This window comes from Symsagittifera roscoffensis, chromosome 8, assembly GCF_963678635.1.
Source record: "Symsagittifera roscoffensis chromosome 8, txSymRosc1.1, whole genome shotgun sequence".
Classification (NCBI taxonomy): Eukaryota; Metazoa; Xenacoelomorpha; order Acoela; family Convolutidae; genus Symsagittifera; species Symsagittifera roscoffensis.
In genome coordinates this window covers 56398061-56419230 of record NC_087069.1, presented here as the reverse complement: position 1 = coordinate 56419230, position 21170 = coordinate 56398061, and the positions used below count along the sequence as shown (strand labels likewise).

At 37.5% G+C, this 21170-nt stretch overlaps 1 protein-coding gene across 1 annotated transcript in view; it reads right to left on the bottom strand.

The window, feature by feature from the left end:
• LOC134853390 (serine-rich adhesin for platelets-like) overlaps nucleotides 1–19659 on the bottom strand; it is a gene marked incomplete in the record, with an annotated part of 95142 nt that extends 75483 nt beyond the window's left edge. The window contains 1 exon segment of the mRNA XM_063869382.1: nucleotides 19410–19659. Within this exon segment, the coding sequence (XP_063725452.1) occupies nucleotides 19410–19557 (148 nt within the window).
• Between the last annotated feature and the right edge of the window lie 1511 nt (nucleotides 19660–21170).

The following is a 21170-nucleotide window of genomic DNA, read 5'->3' as shown; positions in this document are numbered from 1 at the left end:
AAGATTATGAGGCTGAAACGAAGTAAAAAACACTTGAAGGAAATCGGTTTCAAAAATCAAGAAACATTTTAATGCAATAGTTTAAAAAATTGATGACCTGCAAAATAAGAAGGATTCGGGCAACACAAACTCCATTCATGTCTTTCTCATAAGCAATAGATGGAAATGATAAAAAAAATTTTGCTCAAATTCGATATCCAATAGTTCTGAATGTACTCACAAATTTTGCTTTAAATCTTGCAAATAAAGAAAAATGTACTACAGAAACATTGAGTTTACGAAAAGGGCTTGCCCGTTATTTGCTATAAACGAAGATCAAACTGAAAAAAAACTACAAATAAACAAAAGCATAAGTTTCAAACAAATTCTACAAAAAAAGCTCGCTGAAAACCTGTAAAACTCTTAAGGCTTATAAAATTAATCCAATTATATCAAACCTAACGATTATGAAGTTGATAAAGAACGTTAACAGAGAGGGTGGCTCACAACAAAAAAAGGTAATAACAAGAAATCCCAATGAAGAAAACACGAAAAAAAACAAATTCACAATTTTTAGCTAGAAAAATCCCACTCCTGAATCGCGTTCAAAACTTGCCACATATCTTCATAGACAAGACAGTTAGGTCAAAATTGCAAAAAACAAACATTCTGGAAATTTATGATTTTTTTTTCAAATAATTTTGACATATTAAAATAATACGTCATCAACTTGAACCAATTTCAAACAAAACTGCTCAATCCTAAAACAGTAAACAGATCAAATTAAAACTAATTCCCGCACTTTTTGATTTAAAAAAAATCAGAGACCAAGCATCCGAAAAAAAATCATTTTTTATGTCAGTTTTTTTTTCTTTTCTAACAGAGAGATTTGGATTAGACAAAAACTAAAGACACACGCATTAAATTTACCCTTTGGTATATGAAGATAAAAAAGTAGTGAAAAATCGACAAAATCGACAGCGCATTCTTCAGTGCAAATCACTTTTCACATGAAGAAATTGTATAATTAAGCAATTCAAAAATGTTTTTATAATATTCGGATTAAAATTTTATAAATCATTCATGATAATTATTTTGATATGCAATGGCATTTTATACTCTTCTTGTGCTTGTGAATTTTTATTTTGAACAATAAATTTTGTCAGCATAAATTATACAACTAAAATGATAAACCTGATTTGCGGTTCGACAACCAGTCTTTACTCTATCAAACATCGAGGCGAAGCTGTGCTTCGCAAACCCAGCGGGAAAACGACACAAAGCAAGTCTATAATGTGAAAAAGAAAAATAGAAATAAGCCTCGAATTAAATAAAAATCGGCTACGTCTCGGATTCGAACCTACGACCCACTGCGACCTGGAGATTTTGAGACTCAAGCACTAACAACTCAGGTACGCCTAATTAATCACAAACACTGGTCACAAATAAAGCAGAGAACAGATGCTATGCAATTTCCAATGTGACAGTGAAGTTTTCAATTAACACTTTTGATTGCGTTAGGAAAAAAAGAAGGTTGGTACGAAAACACTAACGCTCGCAACCTCCCTAGTGTGAAGATATCTTAACTCTGTAAACAATTCTCACGCAGTTTGCACTCAAGTTATTATCTAACTTCAGTTACTTTCGGTTCAACTAATTTGTTTGTCGTCTAATTTCCTAACTCCCTTAATAATATATAAATTTTTGGTGGCAGGAAAAAAACGGAAAGCAAACTAGACGTTTCTAGTAAAATTGAATCCAGGCGTCATTTTTTTTTGCAAAAACGAGCATTTTGTACGAAACGCAAAGACCTACAAAACTTATTGCTTAAAACAAAATTTCACAAAAAACAAAAGATTACTTAATGCCATTGCATATCAAAATACTTATTTTGAATGATTTACAAAGAGTTTATCTGAATTTTATAAACACTTACGAACTGCATAAATTATACAACTGCGAAAAGTGAAAAACTGATTTGCATTTAAGAAAGCTCAAACGAAAGTTAATTGTCGTCAGCGAAAGTTATTTGTAGTCAGTAAACAAAGTACAGAAACGATAAAAATACAATTACGTCTTATTTCTCATAATTGTAGTTTTGAATCGGCGCATCAAAATTCTTTTTTTTTTGGTCACGTCTAGTTTGCTTCTCGTCTAATTTCCTATAATTTCAACAGCCAATTAATTTCATTTATTTTTCAATCGGTTGTAATTTGAAGTTCCAACTCTCAAAACTGATGTAATAACTCGATTTCAATCACTTGAACTTTGCACTTTCTCGAAAAATATCATACTTTAAAGTAATTTTCCTCGGTGAAACACTTAAGTACCTGATGTCACACTTGTTCAACACTTTAAGAAGGCAATTAACAAAACGGCTCCAGCAACTCATTCTCAGCAGGGGTATATTTCAATGCAATAAAACTTTTGACAACTTTTAATCTAACATGAGACTTGGCCGACCAAATTTGAGCAAAAAATCAAAAACACCGATGAAAGGCTCACAAAAGCTATTTGGTCAAAAAGAAACGTGAGGAAAACTTTGGCAAAAGCAACAAATAAATTTTATAGCAAGGTGATAAAATAAAAGATTAAATATGCTCTTTAAATTCTTTAATTTGGGATATATTTTCGTGCAAAACCTTTCAACATATTTATGTCTAATTGACATTTGTTGTGGAAACGACAGAAAAAACACCAGAGTCACGAACTCTGCTGAGAGAAAAAACCGCAGAGCGTGAACAATTTGAAACACAGATGCACTGCGGAGCTCCTCTCCACTTGCGACTCAGCACAAAGATAGCACGGCACACGAAATATAAAATGAGACAAGAGCCAGTCGAACAATAAATTTTTTTTAAATAGAGACAAAATATACCAACCAATGACTACGCTAAAAAAATGCTGGAAATTTTTCGATCCGCCTGAAATAAAAACACACATAAAATTCTAATTTCGGAACACGATAACTCAAACAATTCAAGCCGAAGGAAACTTCAAAGAAACAAAAGACAAAAAAAAATTAAAACTTCACAAAACGTGCAAAATTGACTGTTAGAAAAGGCATTCTGAAACTATAAAAATGGCGGAAATGTAGGACAAATAAGAAAACATGTGATAACTTCAGCCTCAAGAACTACACGCCCCTTGCAGCCTTAAGTGTAGAGTATCTCACGTGTACCAAATACTAGCCAGAACGACAAAAAACAGCTCTATAAAGTGCAATAAGAAAACAAGCGATAACTTTAGCCTCGAGAACTACACGCCCCTTGCAGCCTTAAGTGTAGAGTATCTCACGTGTACCAAATACTAGCCAGAACGACAAAAAAACAGCTCTATAAAGTGCAATAAGAAAACAAGCGATAACTTTAGCCTCGAGAACTACACGCCCCTTGCAGCCTTAAGTGTAGAGTATCTCACGTGTACCAAATACTAGCCAGAACGACAAAAAACAGCTCTATAAAGTGCAATAAGAAAACAAGCGATAACTTTAGGCTCGAGAACTACACGCCCCTTGCAGCCTTAAGTGTAGAGTATCTCACGTGTACCAAATACCAGCCAGAACGACAAAAAAACAGCTCTATAAAGTGCAATAAGAAAACAAGCGATAACTTTAGCCTCGAGAACTACACGCCCCTTGCAGCCTGAAGTGTAGAGTATCTCACGTGTACCAAATACTAGCCAGAACGACAAAAAAAGAGCTCTATACAGTGCAATAAGAAAACAAGCGATAACTTTAGCCTCGAGAACTACACGCCCCTTGCAGCCTTAAGTGTAGAGTATCTCACGTGTACCAAATACTAGCCAGAACGACAAAAAAAAACAGCTCTATAAAGTGCAATAAGAAAACAAGCGATAACTTTAGCCTCGAGAACTACACGCCCCTTGCAGCCTTAAGTGTAGAGTATCTCACGTGTACCAAATACTAGCCAGAACGACAAAAAAACAGCTCTATAAAGTGCAATAAGAAAACAAGCGATAACTTTAGCCTCAAGAACTACACGCCCCTTGCAGCCTTAAGTCTAGAGTATCTCACGTGTACCAAATACTAGCCAGAACGACAAAAAAAAACAGCTCTAGAAAGTGCAAAAAGAAAACAAGCGATAACTTTAGCCTCGAGAACTACACGCCCCTTGCAGCCTTAAGTGTAGAGTATCTCACGTGTACCAAATACTAGCAAGAACGAGAAAAAAAACAGCTCTATAAAGTGCAATAAGAAAACAAGCGATAACTTTAGCCTCGAGAACTACACGCCCCTTGCAGCCTTAAGTGTAGGGTATCTCACGTGTACCAAATACTAGCCAGAACGACAAAAAACAGCTCTATAAAGTGCAATAAGAAAACAAGCGATAACTTTAGCCTCAAGAACTACACGCCCCTTGCAGCCTTAAGTGTAGAGTATCTCACGTGTACCAAATACTAGCCAGAACGACAAAAAAACAGCTCTATAAAGTGCAATAAGAAAACAAGCGATAACTTTAGCCTCGAGAACTACACGCCCCTTGCAGCCTTAAGTGTAGAGTATCTCACGTGTACCAAATACTAGCCAGAACGACAAAAAAAAACAGCTCTATAAAGTGCAATAAGAAAACAAGCGATAAATTTAGCCTCGAGAACTACACGCCCCTTGCAGCCTTAAGTGTAGAGTATCTCACGTGTACCAAATACTAGCCAGAACGACAAAAAAAACAGCTCTATAAAGTGCAATAAGAAAAAAAGCGATAACTTTAGCCTCGAGAACTACACGCCCCTTGCAGCCTTAAGTGTAGAGTATCTCACGTGTACCAAATACTAGCCAGAACGACAAAAAACAGCTCTATAAAGTGCAATAAGAAAACAAGCGATAACTTTAGCCTCGAGAACTACACGCCCCTTGCAGCCTTAAGTGTAGAGTATCTCACGTGTACCAAATACCAGCCAGAACGACAAAAAAACAGCTCTATAAAGTGCAATAAGAAAACAAGCGATAACATTAGCCTCGAGAACTACACGCCCCTTGCAGCCTGAAGTGTAGAGTATCAAACGTGTACCAAATACTAGCCAGAACGACAAAAAAAGAGCTCTATACAGTGCAATAAGAAAACAAGCGATAACTTTAGCCTCGAGAACTACACGCCCCTTGCAGCCTTAAGTGTAGAGTATCTCACGTGTACCAAATACTAGCCAGAACGACAAAAAAACAGCTCTATAAAGTGCAATAAGAAAACAAGCGATAACTTTAGCCTCGAGAACTACACGCCCCTTGCAGCCTTAAGTGTAGAGTATCTCACGTGTACCAAATACTAGCCAGAACGACAAAAAAAACAGCTATAAAGTGCAATAAGAAAACAAGCGATAACTTTAGCCTCAAGAACTACACGCCCCTTGCAGCCTTAAGTCTAGAGTATCTCACGTGTACCAAATACTAGCCAGAACGACAAAAAAAAACAGCTCTATTAAGTGCAATAAGAAAACAAGCGATAACTTTAGCCTCGAGAACTACACGCCCCTTGCAGCCTTAAGTGTAGAGTATCTCACGTGTACCAAATACTAGCAAGAACGACAAAAAAAAACAGCTCTATAAAGTGCAATAAGAAAACAAGTGATAACTTTAGCCTCGAGAACTACACGCCCCTTGCAGCCTTAAGTGTAGGGTATCTCACGTGTACCAAATACTAGCCAGAACGACAAAAAACAGCTCTATAAAGTGCAATAAGAAAACAAGCGATAACTTTAGCCTCAAGAACTACACGCCCCTTGCAGCCTTAAGTGTAGAGTATCTCACGTGTACCAAATACTAGCCAGAACGACAAAAAAAACAGCTCTATAAAGTGCAATAAGAAAACAAGCGATAACTTTAGCCTCGAGAACTACACGCCCCTTGCAGCCTTAAGTGTAGAGTATCTCACGTGTACCAAATACTAGCCAGAACGACAAAAAAAACAGCTCTATAAAGTGCAATAAGAAAACAAGCGATAACTTTAGCCTCGAGAACTACACGCCCCTTGCAGCCTTAAGTGTAGAGTATCTCACGTGTACCAAATACTAGCCAGAACGACAAAAAACAGCTCTATAAAGTGCAATAAGAAAACAAGCGATAACTTTAGCCTCAAGAACTACACGCCCCTTGCAGCCTTAAGTGTAGAGTATCTCACGTGTACCAAATACTAGCCAGAACGACAATAAGGCTTGCTCGCTCGCTTTATTCGCTCGAAATTACATTTAAATCAGAAACATGAAACTGTTTGTTCTCGATACAGAAAGCATGGCTCCATCCACCTTTGGAGCCAAAAAACCAAAACCCTCCACATTGAAACCATTCGCTCCACAAGCCCCCAATGTAACCAAAATTCCGTATCTGCCTACAGACGCCTTTTTGAAAAAAAAACATTTATTAATAACAATAACGGAATTCCCAGGAAAGCACCTGAAAATGCAGTTTCTTAATCAACCTGTTCCATTTAATGTCTATTTCTCATTTTTCTGCAAATGTTGAAACAACAAAAATGACAGCCAGCATTTACCTTCTATAAATCGAGACGAAAAATTGAATCTACTTGTGACGAAACAGATATTAGGTAAAGCATAGGCAACCAGTTCGTCTCAAATTTCCATTGATGATTTGGTACTGAAGATGCCAACGTGCATACACCCCTGTGGAACTCTAAAACTAATGAAGACCACCGTGGCCATGTACAAAAGAACGAAAACATTGAATCCACTTTTGAGCCCCTAAATGATGCAAACAAAATAAGAACAACTTTCACATTTCACAACCAATGCAAGGTGATCACGTTTACAATCCCAATCCTGGTAAACAATTAACTCCTTAGAAATGGACCACCTATATAATCATTTTGAATTATCCCTCAATTCTCGCTAACAGGCGGCTTCGAAAATAACTTGAATAAAAATATGAATGCTGACTTGAAGCTTTTTAACGAGTCTTGTTTCTCTACAGCTAACCTTGTGACGTACGATTTAATATATTTTGTTGTTTCGAGTAATTCTGAGGTGGTTGTAGGTGCAACGATGGTTGGTTATTGACTATTGGCCGACTTTTTTAAATTTTGGTACACGACTGAGCACTGCGGGTTTCGTTACCACTGTTGATACTGCTCAGCTTTGATTGGATTTAATGTTTGAAATCCTGTTTGGATGAAATGAATGAAAAACTGCCATGGCTTATTTCTCTGACGATGTCTGGCACTTCCACTTTTGTTGATATTGTCCTCTTTATTGGCTTTTTTGATTTGGCTTGTGTTGAGCCTTGAAAAACTGGGTAAGATCTGGTCGCTTCTCGCTCTTTTAAATGCGGATCTGACTGATTTTTCAATTTCGTTGAGCTGCTTATCAATATGTTGGTGATTTGTGGACAACTTCGTGAGAGCGATTTTGAACCTTTTTGAGGCTTTGTTGTTTTCTTTGTGAAATCTGTCCACCAGGTAGTCTTCATTTCGACTTATCTCACATACCATGATAAAAAGGAATGTTTATCACGTTAAAAAGATTCTTGCACGATCATTTTTGATCTCAACCAGCCTTTAATGAACAATCGTTAATTTTGGTTAGTTACTTTAGTCAGTTGCTGTGTTTATTCATTTTCGCCTTTGAGCAATTTGCGCGTGGAATCGCGCTGCTTCTACCATCCTGTGGGCTACTGCTTAGTCAAGCTGAGCTATGGCTGCCAAATCTGGTAATCGACACGCTCTTTCATTAGGCTCCTCAGGAAAACATCGGACGTGTCTGCTTTTATGTTGAATAGGAGTTGCTGTAACTCCAAGACGTGAACTTTTTGAAGCCGGCGATTGAAAAAAGATCTTTTAGGGAAGCGACGCTGTTGGGCAAAATCACTTTGATGGCTACTGGCAGAGCTTGATAGAGTAGTAGCGCAGCGTCTCGTACGGTTAGTTGTAAGTTTTCTTGCTGTAATCCGATTATGGCTGCTACTCCGATGTATCGTTGGAACTAGCGCTGGAAATGCAAGTTTTTACAGTTGATGCAATTTTTTAAAGAGATAGCTTTAAAGTTGATCGAAAGTCATTCGTATTATTGAATTATTGATAATAGACAGCACTTATTCAATTTAGGGAACTCATAGAAAAATTGTTAGATATTGGTAGCCTTACAACAATCTGTTTCTTCCTACTGTTTTCTGATTCGGGTGATTATACTATCAGAGTGTGCTAAACTCATAGTTACTTCCCTTTTTCATCACTTATTTCAATCAACATCTAGTCAGTGCGCTGTTGAGTTTGGAGTTTAAAAATGTATCATCTCCTTCCTTTTTCTGCTCGTTGAATAGCTCACTAGACAAACCAACAGACCATAACCAGAAGGAACGACTTTGTAGGGTTGAAGTCCGTTTTGCAGCTTGCAAAATTCGTTTTGCAGCTTGGAAAATTCATGACCCAGAGTTTCTTGACAAGTAATCGTCTTTTTTTCTCGCGTTTGCCTCAGTTTTTCGGTGATTGTTGTTCTCATACCCGCATCGAATCTTTATTGTGTGAACCATGTTATACTTGTGATAAACATATCAATTAGTGAGTTTTCAGTGCCTTAATGTAAGGGTAGCCGTGATGAACCCCTATCTTTCCCTCTTCCCTATCAAACCAAATCATCAATTTCATCACCACTAATCATACCAAAAAATTCTCTTCCAATATCCAGCATCCAAACATCTCATCATCAGACGTCATAGATATCCATATCAAACTATTCACGATCGTCGATTTTCAAACACAATCGATATTCGTGTTCCGCTACTGCTATTCACTATTCTCAATAAGACGACATAATCGATATTCGTATTCAAATTTATCATGTCGGACACAAAAATGTCTATCGACCCAGAGGCGAAGCTGCGCTTTGCAAATACTTGCGAGAAAACGATCAAAAAGCAGCTCTATCAAATGAAATAAGAAAAGGTTGAAATATGTCTCGAATCAGCAAAAACTCGGCTACGTGTAGGATTCGAAACTGCGACCTACTGCAATCAAGAGATTTTAAGTCTCACGCACTATCCACTCCGCCACGCAAGGTTAACACTAGTCACGAACAAAGCAGCTACATATGCTAATAAATTGTCAATTCGATTCAGCAAAAGTGGCACCAAATACGAATAGACTCAAAGTAATAATTTGGAATATAAAAAACTGAAGGCATCCACAATTACTTTGCATGTAACAAACCGCAAATCATAAAGCCATATTACGTATAAATATACATTTCAAAAAATTGCGAGATATATTGAGTAAGAAATTTTCTGAAATAGATTTTTCTTTATTTTATGTTGTTAGAATCAAATCACTCTTTTCGGTTCATTAGATGAATTTAAAATGCACCAACTGAGTTATGTTATTACAATTCGAATGTCAAAGCACATGCTATGAAAAAGCTGTAAAGGTGCCCCAAAAGGTGGCAGAAATATCTTGCGAATTAGGTTGCACCAAATATAAGGCTTCTCTCGATGAAGTCATCAACCACCTTGGGATTAGCTGCCAAGTCAATACATTTACCGCCTGGGTCAACTCACCGACAAGAAGACAAAACATCCAAAACGTCCCAACATGGCAATCCTGGCGAACGAGTGGGAGAAAAGATAAGTCCTCTTGCCACTAGCCAGGATAAGAGATACTACGGGAAACCTGTTTTCATTTGTCAAGACTTATCGTCTGAACAAGTTAAAAGAACGTCTTCATGCGAGAGGCTACGAACTCGCCCAGCAGGGCACTCCTACCAACCACTTTCGACTAAGAAACATGAAACTGCGAGAACTCGGAACAAGGACTGCAAGGATGATTCACTACCATGACTAACACAACGACAATCCGAAAATTCAACATACTATTGACCTTGTTCTCTTCAATGTCCGTTGCCTCATCAATTATCACGTCGCATATCACTCTCCGGTGCTCTTCTATGAGGACAACATGGACAGCATTGCTCTGACAGAAAAGTAGCTCACCAAAGACGTCCTAAGTTGAACCCTGTTTCTCGTCATGGCGGGTACTTCTAACAATGAAGAACTGATTAAGACATAGCAATTGACTTGCAGTGCTCTGATCTATCAGAATTGAAAGTGGTGTCATGCTCACAAAACAGCAATAATTCAACAACTATGAACTCTATGAGCAATAATTCAACAATTGACTTGCACTGCTCTGATCTATCAGAATTGAAAGTGGTGTCATGCTCACAAAACAGCAATAATTCAACAACTATGATAGCAGCAGCAAATAACGGGTCATCTGACAGCCTAACCGCTGGAGTGAGGCTCAATGTGAAGACCAATTTGTTAAGATATCGCGAGGAAACCCTTTCTTCATTGTTAGTGACTTTAACCTTAATGGTGTTGACTATAAAACCATGTTTACCGGCAATCTATATGTACAGAAAACTGTTCATAGCTGATTGGGCAAGACGCACGACCTTTAACACGAAGGTCGTGTGTTCGAATCCAGCTCATGGACCGGCTGCTGCAAAAAGATGACCTCTCCCCCACAGAATAACAAGGTCCAATGTTGCAAGGTGGGAGCTCGGCATGAGGTTAACTTTTTTAAAAAAAAACAGAAAACTATGGACCTATTGGACTGCTTTATTCAGAAATTAATTTCAAAACAACTGCGGTCAAAATACTAGACCTTTTTCTCACAGATTCAAACCAAAACCTGCTGCATGTCTGTCAAAACCTCCATTTGCCACGGCTTATTCTTTAGGTGGCCGTAGTTATTCCTGCCACTTCGCCCTCTCAGCAAGAATTCTACGCTCCGTCCACCTGACCCCAAAACAAGATCATCAAACTAAGTCGCCCATTAGCTGACTGACTACGAAAAACTTGGCAAAGCCATTACCGAATATACTTTTATCGGCCATTGTTGGTCTAACCCGAATGTTCTTCTCAGCGACTGAGAGGCGTGGTTGATGGAAAAACTAAAACAGTCATTCCCAGAAAGAAACGCGAGGAACTACCACCATGGGTGTCATCGCTGACTTCAATCAAATACTATTCGTGTTCCGCTACTGCTATTCCCTATTCTCAATAAGACGACATAATCGATATTCGTATTCAAATTTATCATGTCGGACACAAAATACCTATCGACCCAGAGGCGAAGCTGTGCTTCGCAAATACTTGCGAGAACACGATCAAAAAGCAGCTATCAAATGAATTAAGAAAAAGTTGAAATATGTCTCGAATTAGCAAAAACTCGGCTACGTGTAGGATTCGAAACTGCGACCTACTGCAATCAAGAGATTTTAAGTCTCACGCACTATCCACTCCGCCACGCAAGGTTAACACTAGTCACGAACAAAGCAGCTACATATGCTAATAAATTGTCAATTCGATTCAGCAAAAAAGGCACCAAATACGAATAGACTCAAAGTAATAATTTGGAATATAAAAAACTGAAGGCAGCCACAATTTCTTTATGTTTTATTGTTTTATGTTGAATAGGAGTTGCTGTAACTCCAAGACGTGAACTTTTTGAAGCCGGGGATTGCAAAAAAGATCTTTTAGGGAAGCGACGCTGTTGGGTAAAATCACTTTGACGGCTACTGGCAGAGCTTGATAGAGTAGTAGCGCAGCGTCTCGCACGGTTAGTTGTAAGTTTTCTTGCTGTAATCCGATTACGGCTGCTACTCTGATGTATCGTTGGAACTAGCGCTGGAAATGCAAGTTTTTACAGTTGATGCAATTTTTTAAAGAGATAGCTTTAAAGTTGATCGAAAGTCATTCGTATTATTGAATTATTGATAATAGACAGCACTTATTCAATTTAGGGAACTCATAGAAAAATTGTTAGATATTGGTAGCCTTACAACAATCTGTTTTTTCCTACTGCTTTCTGATTCGGGTGATTATACTATCAGAGTGTGCTAAACTCATAGTTACTTCCCTTTTTCATCACTTATTTCAATCAACATCTAGTCAGTGCGCTGTTGAGTTTGGAGTTTGAAAATGTATCATCTCCTTCCTTTTTCTGCTCGTTGAATAGCTCACTAGACAAACCAACAGACCATAACCAGAAGGAACGACTTTGTAGGGTTGAAGTCCGTTTTGCAGCTTGCAAAATTCGTTTTGCAGCTTGGAAAATTCATGACCCAGAGTTTCTTGACAAGTAATCGTCTTTTTTTCTCGCGTTTGCCTCAGTTTTTCGGTGATTGTTGTTCTCATACCCGCATCGAATCTTTATTGTGTGAACCATGTTATACTTCTGATAAACATATCAATTAGTGAGTTTTCAGTGCCTTAATGTAAGGGTAGCCGTGATGAACCCCTATCTTTCCCTCTTCCCTATCAAACCAAATCACCAATTTCATCACCACTAATCACACCAAAAAATTCTCTTCCAATATCCAGCATCCAAACATCTCATCATCAGACGTCATAGATATCCATATCAAACTATTCACGATCGTCGATTTTCAAACACAATCGATATTCGTGTTCCACTACTGCTATTCACTATTCTCAATAAGACGACATAATCGATATTCGTATTCAAATTTATCATGTCGGACACAAAAATGTCTATCGACCCAGAGGCGAAGCTGTGCTTTGCAAATACTTGCGAGAACACGATCAAAAAGCAGCTCTATCAAATGAAATAAGAAAAGGTTGAAATATGTCTCGAATCAGCAAAAACTCGGCTACGTGTAGGATTCGAAACTGCGACCTACTGCAATCAAGAGATTTTAAGTCTCACGCACTATCCACTCCGCCACGCAAGGTTAACACTAGTCACGAACAAAGCAGCTACATATGCTAATAAATTGTCAATTCGATTCAGCAAAAGTGGCACCAAATACGAATAGACTCAAAGTAATAATTTGGAATATAAAAAACTGAAGGCATCCACAATTACTTTGCATGTAACAAACCGCAAATCATAAAGCCATATTACGTATAAATATACATTTCAAAAAATTGCGAGATATATTGAGTAAGAAATTTTCTGAAATAGATTTTTCTTTATTTTATGTTTTTAGAATCAAATCACTCTTTTCGGTTCATTAGATGAATTTAAAATGCACCAACTGAGTTATGTTATTACAATTCGAATGTCAAAGCACATGCTATGAAAAAGCTGTAAAGGTGCCCCAAAAGGTGGCAGAAATATCTTGCGAATTAGGTTGCACCAAATATAAGGCTTCTCTCGATGAAGTCATCAACCACCTTGGGATTAGCTGCCAAGTCAATACATTTACCGCCTGGGTCAACTCACCGACAAGAAGACAAAACATCCAAAACGTCCCAACATGGCAATCCTGGCGAACGAGTGGGAGAAAAGATAAGTCCTCTTGTCACTAGCCAGGATAAGAGATACTACGGGAAACCTGTTTTCATTTGTCAAGACTTATCGTCTGAACAAGTTAAAAGAACGTCTTCATGCGAGAGGCTACGAACTCGCCCAGCAGGGCACTCCTCCCAACCACTTTCGACTAAGAAACATGAAACTGCGAGAACTCGGAACAAGGACTGCAAGGATGATTCACTACCATGACTAACACAACGACAATCCGAAAATTCAACATACTATTGACCTTGTTCTCTTCAATTTCCGTTGCCTCATCAATTATCACGTCGCATATCACTCTCCGGTGCTCTTCTATGAGGACAACATGGACAGCATTGCTCTGACAGAAAAGTAGCTCACCAAAGACTTCCTAAGTTGAACCCTGTTTCTCGTCATGGCGGGTACTTCTAACAATGAAGAACTGATTAAGACATAGCAATTGACTTGCAGTGCTCTGATCTATCAGAATTGAAAGTGGTGTCATGCTCACAAAACAGCAATAATTCAACAACTATGAACTCTATGAGCAATAATTCAACAATTGACTTGCAGTGCTCTGATCTATCAGAATTGAAAGTGGTGTCATGCTCACAAAACAGCAATAATTCAACAACTATGATAGCAGCAGCAAATAACGGGTCATCTGACAGCCTAACCGCTGGAGCGAGGCTCAATGTGAAGACCAATTTGTTAAGATATCGCGAGGAAACCCTTTCTTCATTGTTAGTGACTTTAACCTTAATGGTGTTGACTATAAAACCATGTTTACCGGCAATCTATATGTACAGAAAACTGTTCATAGCTGATTGGGCAAGACGCACGACCTTTAACACGAAGGTCGTGTGTTCGAATCCAGCTCATGGACCGGCTGCTGCAAAAAGATGACCTCTCCCCCACAGAATAACAAGGTCCAATGTTGCAAGGTGGGAGCTCGGCATGAGGTTAACTTTTTAAAAAAAAAACAGAAAACTATGGACCTATTGGACTGCTTTATTCAGAAATTAATTTCAAAACAACTGCGGTCAAAATACTAGACCTTTTTCTCACAGATTCAAACCAAAACCTGCTGCATGTCTGTCAAAACCTCCATTTGCCACGGCTTATTCTTTAGGTGGCCGTAGTTATTCCTGCCACTTCGCCCTCTCAGCAAGAATTCTACGCTCCGTCCACCTGACCCCAAAACAAGATCATCAAACTAAGTCACCCATTAGCTGACTGACTACGAAAAACTTGGCAAAGCCATTACCGAATATACTTTTATCGGCCATTGTTGGTCTAACCCGAATGTTCTTCTCAGCGACTGAGAGGCGTGGTTGATGGAAAAACTAAAACAGTCATTCCCAGAAAGAAACGCGAGGAACTACCACCATGGGTGTCATCGCTGACTTCAATCAATTACAACACAAACATAAAAAAACATAAGTCGATAAAAAAAACTTTTAAATGTTGAAAAAAACTAGGTGAACCAAAGTTTCCGACTGAAGGCCCAGCTAAGTCTGGAGGTACTTGATATTGAATGAATTTGATATACTGATGCCGCACAAAAAAAAATTGATTTCAAAAATTGGACTTTACCTGAAACCTTAGTTGTTTCTCTACTAAAGTAAGTCAGAAGAGTAAAAAATTTTGAGATAATCAGTACTCTCAAGACGATAACAACTCTCTTACGAAAAATAAGGAGTCACCGCTTCTGCAAGAACAATTATCGCAACCAATTCAATTGAATTTTCATCTCACATTTGATTGTGGAAATTGAGGAACTTCAAAAAATTTCTAAAAACGGTCACATGACTTCCCAAAATCCATAATTTTTGTAGCAAAAAGTAGGTCATTAATCCGATAAAAAAAGCTGAAATAATTTGGGCCGAGGAAACTTTTTTAGCGAAACAAAAAAAGAACGGAAATAAGTCAAGGTAAAAAAATTACAAATTGTAGGACTAAATCAAACACTAAACGCAATAAAGAAAAATACGCGCAGCAAAAAAAACGATTCTATGATGTGGCAACTAAGCCGACAACAGATGAACAGACAAATGATTGGCTGACAATAAAAAAAAACTGAAATAATTTGGGCCGAAGAATTTTTTAGCGAAACAAAAAAACGAAGGAAATAAGTCAAGGTAAAAAAATTACAAATTATAGGACTAAATCAAACACTAAACGCAAAAAAAGAAAAGTACGCGCAGCAAAAAAAAACGATTTTAAGATGTGACAGCTAAGCCGACAACAGATGAACGACAAATGATTGGCTGACAATTTTATTTGAAACAGAATATTTCCGTTTCAAAAAAAAAACATGCCCTGGTCAGATTCGAACCCGGGACCTTTGGCGTCCCAGGCATATTGATTATCTCCAGGCTAAGTTGACCGGAAACACATAGAAGTTCGAAGTCATCATGAACCAAGATACAAGTTGTTCCAGTGATTCTGCTAAACAAGTTAACTCGAAAAAAGTCTATGCTCCGGTTTGATAACGCTTGCTAATTGCAAGCGTAACATTCCCCACACGCAATATGACGCCTAAAAGGATGTTTCTCGTCTACTAACCCAGATCAAAAAGCTCGACTCAATTTAGTTTGTAATAATTTCTGAGTTGGATGACTTCGCCAGACACTCTACAAAAGAAAAAAGACCAAAATAGCGCGCCATAATCATCCCAAATGGTTCAATTAGTATCTTTCTAACCCTATATTTTTCAGAAAGGCAAACTGAAACAGAGGCGAAGCATAGCTTCGCACCACTTGCGATGCACCAAGTCCAAAAAAAACAACAGCAACAAAAAAAAACACTTAAAAAGCACAACTTGAAAATACTCAAAAATCAAAATCATGTCTGGAACCATGTAATATTTGCAGAAAACATCTACATAAACAAACACAATGGACGACAATTGATAAAAATTCAAAAAAAAATATAACCAGCGGCAACTGAGACGACGAAACTTCATGAAGAACAATGAACTCTAAAATCTATTCTCAGAATTTTAGCGAATCCGGGATGAAGCATAAAACTTATGCTTCCTTTGAAATAACCCCAAATTAGGTCACTAAGTCGATGAAATATAAGCCGAAAATATTCAATCCGAAGTTTTAAAGCAAAAAAAATAAAGACAGCAAAATAGACGAAATCAAGGCTAGTAAAACTAAAAATTGCTGGTGTAAATCAAAAGACTTCAAGCAACTTTATTCAAAATTGTGTACAGAAAAAATAATTCTTCGATGTGTCAACTAAGCCGACGAAACATAAGCAGATACACAATAGACCGACATTTTTGGGAAAGAAATACATCCAGTTTGAAAAAAAAAACAGTTGCTGCTCAGATTTGAACACACCACCATTACCGTCCCAGCCGTATTCTTCACCTCCAGGCTAAGTTCAGGACGCGCATAGAAGTTTGTATTCATTATAAACCAAGATATAGGTGATTCACACGATTCTCTTGAACAAGTTGACACAAAAAATAAAGTCTATTTTCCGGTTCGATAACGCTGCTAATCGCAAACGTAAAAATAGCCAACAAAATCAACTAATGGGCTAGCAATCAGTAAAATTTAGGAATGTCGCGAGCAATGAACCCAAAAAAGGCGCAAGGCCAAACAAGTAAAGCCGGTTACTGTGCAAGTAACACAGAACGTTCCGACCAGTGTCTTAGAAAAAACGAAGTTTTTTTTTCGAATTGGTGTAGTTTTTTCTGCGTGGTGTGATATAAATATGTGAACAAAAAAAGATCTTAGACATATTCGACATTTTTTAGCAGTATTAGCCATATGGAAAACAGTTTTTGAAGAAAAATGACAAGAAAAACAAAAAAAAAATGTTTTCAAAAAAAATTCAAAATTTTTCAAAACTTTTATCCAGACACTTTTTGATTTGAAGTTTTTGATTCTTTGACTACCAAATTGATGCTTAAAAAAACTCCAAAAACTAAACTTACCCAAGTAAAAATCAATTTTCGCGGCTTAAATTAAGCATAAATAACGTATTGTAAGCTTTCACGCTCACATTATTGTCAGAATTTATCATGGTAATAGAAGTTAGTTCACTCATATCACCCAGTCACAAACCATGGAAATTTCATAAATTAGGAAGTGTATAACTTGAATACAAGTAAAGAGTTAGATGGCTGGGAATTAAGCTAATCAGACTGACAGAATTAACATCTGCACCTTTTTAGCTTGAAATTAGGCCAAAAATCAAAAATTTCTTCTCGAAACTAAGAAAACATTTCGAAACTTTTCAACGTCGTTCGAATCACGACTGGAAGGACTTTACTATGATATATCAATTGCCCGTTCTGATGCTTATTTGTGATACCTGATAAAGCATGAAGAACAAGAATAGCCGGGTACTATCCCAGAAGCGCAGAATGTTCCGAGCAGTCTTAAAAAACACATTTTTTTCTTCAAAATACTGTCTTTTTTTTCGGCGTTGTGACAACTAGAACACCGAAAAAAAACTATGAATTAGGTATATTCGACAGCCATAAAATTGTAGAAAAATACTGGGCAAAAAACGAAAAGGCGCTAAAATACTCAAAGTAAATTAACGTTACCCAAGTAAAACTAATATTTTACGTTTAAGTCTACGCTATTGTAAGCTTTTAAGCAATTAAATCAAGACTGCTCGCTTGCTTTATTCGCTCGAATTAAGACGAAAAATCAAAAATTTCAAACCGGTTTTTCTCGACACTCGTAAAACTTTTCTGAATTTTTTATATGTGGTTCGAATCAGGACTGTAAGGGCTTCAATATATATAACTGAAACCAGTCTGATCATTATTTGTAGTACCAGATTTTGCGTGTAAATAAAAAAAACTACCAAATTGATGCTTGAAAAACTCTAAAAACTAAACTTACCCAAGTAAAAATCAATTTTCGCGGCTTAAATAAAGCATAAATAACGTATTGTAAGCTTTCACGCTCACATTATTGTCAGAATTTATCATGGTAACAGAAGTTAGTTCACTCATATCACCCAGTCAAAAACCATTCAAATTTCATAAATTAGGACAAGTATAACTTGAATAAAAGTAAAGAGTCAGATGGCTGGGAATCAAGCTAATCAGACTTATAGAATTAACATCGGCACCTTTTTAGCTTGAAATTAGGCCAAAAATCAAAAATTTCTTCTCGAAACTAAGAAAACATTTCAAAACTTTTCAACGTCGCTTTAAATCTACGCTATTGTAAGCTTTTAAGCAATTAAATCAAGACTGCTCGCTTGCTTTATTCGCTCGAATTAAGACGAAAAATCAAAAATTTCAAACCGGTTTTTCTCGACACTCGTAAAACTTTTCTGAATTTTTTATATGTGGTTCGAATCAGGACTGTAAGGGCTTCAATATATATAACTGAAACCAGTCTGATCATTATTTGTAGTACCAGATTTTGCGTGTAAATAAAAAAAACTACCAAATTGATGCTTGAAAAACTCTAAAAACTAAACTTACCCAAGTAAAAATCAATTTTCGCGGCTTAAAAAAAGCATAAATAACGTATTGTAAGCTTTCACGCTCACATTATTGTCAGAATTTATCATGGTAACAGAAGTTAGTTCACTCATATCACCCAGTCAAAAACCATTCAAATTTCATAAATTAGGACAAGTATAACTTGAATAAAAGTAAAGAGTCAGATGGCTGGGAATCAAGCTAATCAGACTTATAGAATTAACATCGGCACCTTTTTAGCTTGAAATTAGGCCAAAAATCAAAAATTTCTTCTCGAAACTAAGAAAACATTTCAAAACTTTTCAACGTCGCTTTAAATCTACGCTATTGTAAGCTTTTAAGCAATTAAATCAAGACTGCTCGCTTGCTTTATTCGCTCGAATTAAGACGAAAAATCAAAAATTTCAAACCGGTTTTTCTCGACACTCGGAAAACTTTTCTGAATTTTTTTAATGTGGTTCGAATCAGGACTGTAAAGGCTTCAATATATATTACTGAAACCAGTCTGGTCATTATTTGTAGTACCATATTTTGCGTGGAAATTAAAAATAAACAAGTAAAACATGCCCGAATACATAGTTCTTCGACATTTTTCAAAATGGGTGGAACAAAACAATGAATTTATTTGACAAACAGCGCAGACATCTACAATTGCAAATCCAATTTTCCTTCCACGAAAACCTCCAAACCATACTACTTACCTCCTCTGTGGTAGACAGTTCCGTCAGGTGTTTTGTACTGCACAATCTCTGGTCCATTCACTAGCTCTTTACGTACATACTGGCCTCCACATTTGCTCCCGAACACTTCTTCCACGCCATCTCCTTCACCTTCAACTACTCCACGCATTTTTCCCTTCTGGTCCTAACTATAGCTTCACTAGTCGTTAAAATAAAGTCATCTTTCCAACAATTGATTTTTCTGCGAAGACAGAGGCTTTTAACATGCTATAATCTACAAAAAGTCCATCGAAAAGGGCTTGCTATCATACGTCGGTCCGTGAATATATATTTTTTCTATTTTTCTCTTCATAAGGTAATCAGAAGGTCAAAAGTATCATAGTAACCGAGGTTACAGTCATGAGTCCCTTCATCATGTATTCCAGTCAAAATCCTTGGAATTTTCTAGATATGGAAGTGATAATGATAAAAGATGACAAGTGTTTAAGTCCTTTTCAATTATAATCGATACGAGTTACGTTTCTTCAATGAGAACACGCAACTCGACACGAGATAATATAATATACAAGTGTTACAAGTATAAAATTTCGTCGAAAGTTATTTTGTCATTTATTGTTCCGAGTACGCAAGCGGCGTTCGCAATCTGTATTGCCAGGGAGATTCTCTGTTTTAAAAAGCTGCCTGCTCTGGGTTCCTCAGTGCATATGCTTAGGTTCTAACGAAGCTTGCTAAAAAAAAACTTCTGTGCTGGGGACTTCCGCGCCCTGAATTTCAAAAGCTAGCGGTTGAAAAAGATATCCCTCATTTACAAGATCTTTATACTTGTCAATTTTTCGCTCTTCCGCTTCAGCGGCAGCCGTACCAGGGTTACAAACAGACCCGGCATTAATCCAACAAGGAGCTAAGGAGTCTACTACCGTTACATCCCACAAGAGCTGCTTACCATCAGCCCATGGAACGAGCGTCAAACCGTCTGTTCGCTTCTGCTCGGTCCTGTAGAGGTGTCGTGGTTCTAAAACAGACGGAATGTGAGTATATGATAGACTCGGCTTTATAAGGGCATTCAGGTTTGAATGCCTAGAGAATCTCCCTGCACTTTTGAGGCAAGAAAGACCATGCCAACCATCCTCGGTAACGTATTTTCCGCACACGCATTTATGCCGTTCGCATATTTTTGATCCTAATCGAAGTCCTATCGCAATTCTGAATTGTTGGTTCGACAGTTTTAACCTTAAATTTTTGCACGGGCTGACGTTCAACCATTGGGAGCCAAATCTATCTTGGAACGCGTTGAACCTTTTTACGTTCGTTGGTTCGAGTCGTAAAATCAAGTCTGCAATTTCTCTGTCAAAAATTGGCTCCGTCCAATTTTTTTTGGATTTCATTTTCCGGAGCCATTTCAATTTTTCCAAGGTCAAACCACCGTTTAAGCGCATCATCATAGGTTCCATCCACATGCTCCAAACCAAAGATTTCGCTCAAGGCATCTTTTGCTCCTACTGCTGAGGCTAAGAAAGCGGGTAAAGCGAGTAGACGAGCGGAAGAAACGCCCAAGCCACCTTTGGCTGCCGGGAGAACTGCTTGTAAAAACTGGTTATCATCCATTTTCACGTTAGTGACCTGGCATAACGAATTTCTTAGTAATTTTTTGTAGCGTTCCAAAAAACCATTTTGAAAAAACAAGGGCTTGTACGCAAAAAATATAGGAGTTTTGGCATGCTAAAGTAATTTTTCAGGAGGTACAAACCATAATGGGCGTCTAGTTTGTCAATGACATCCGAG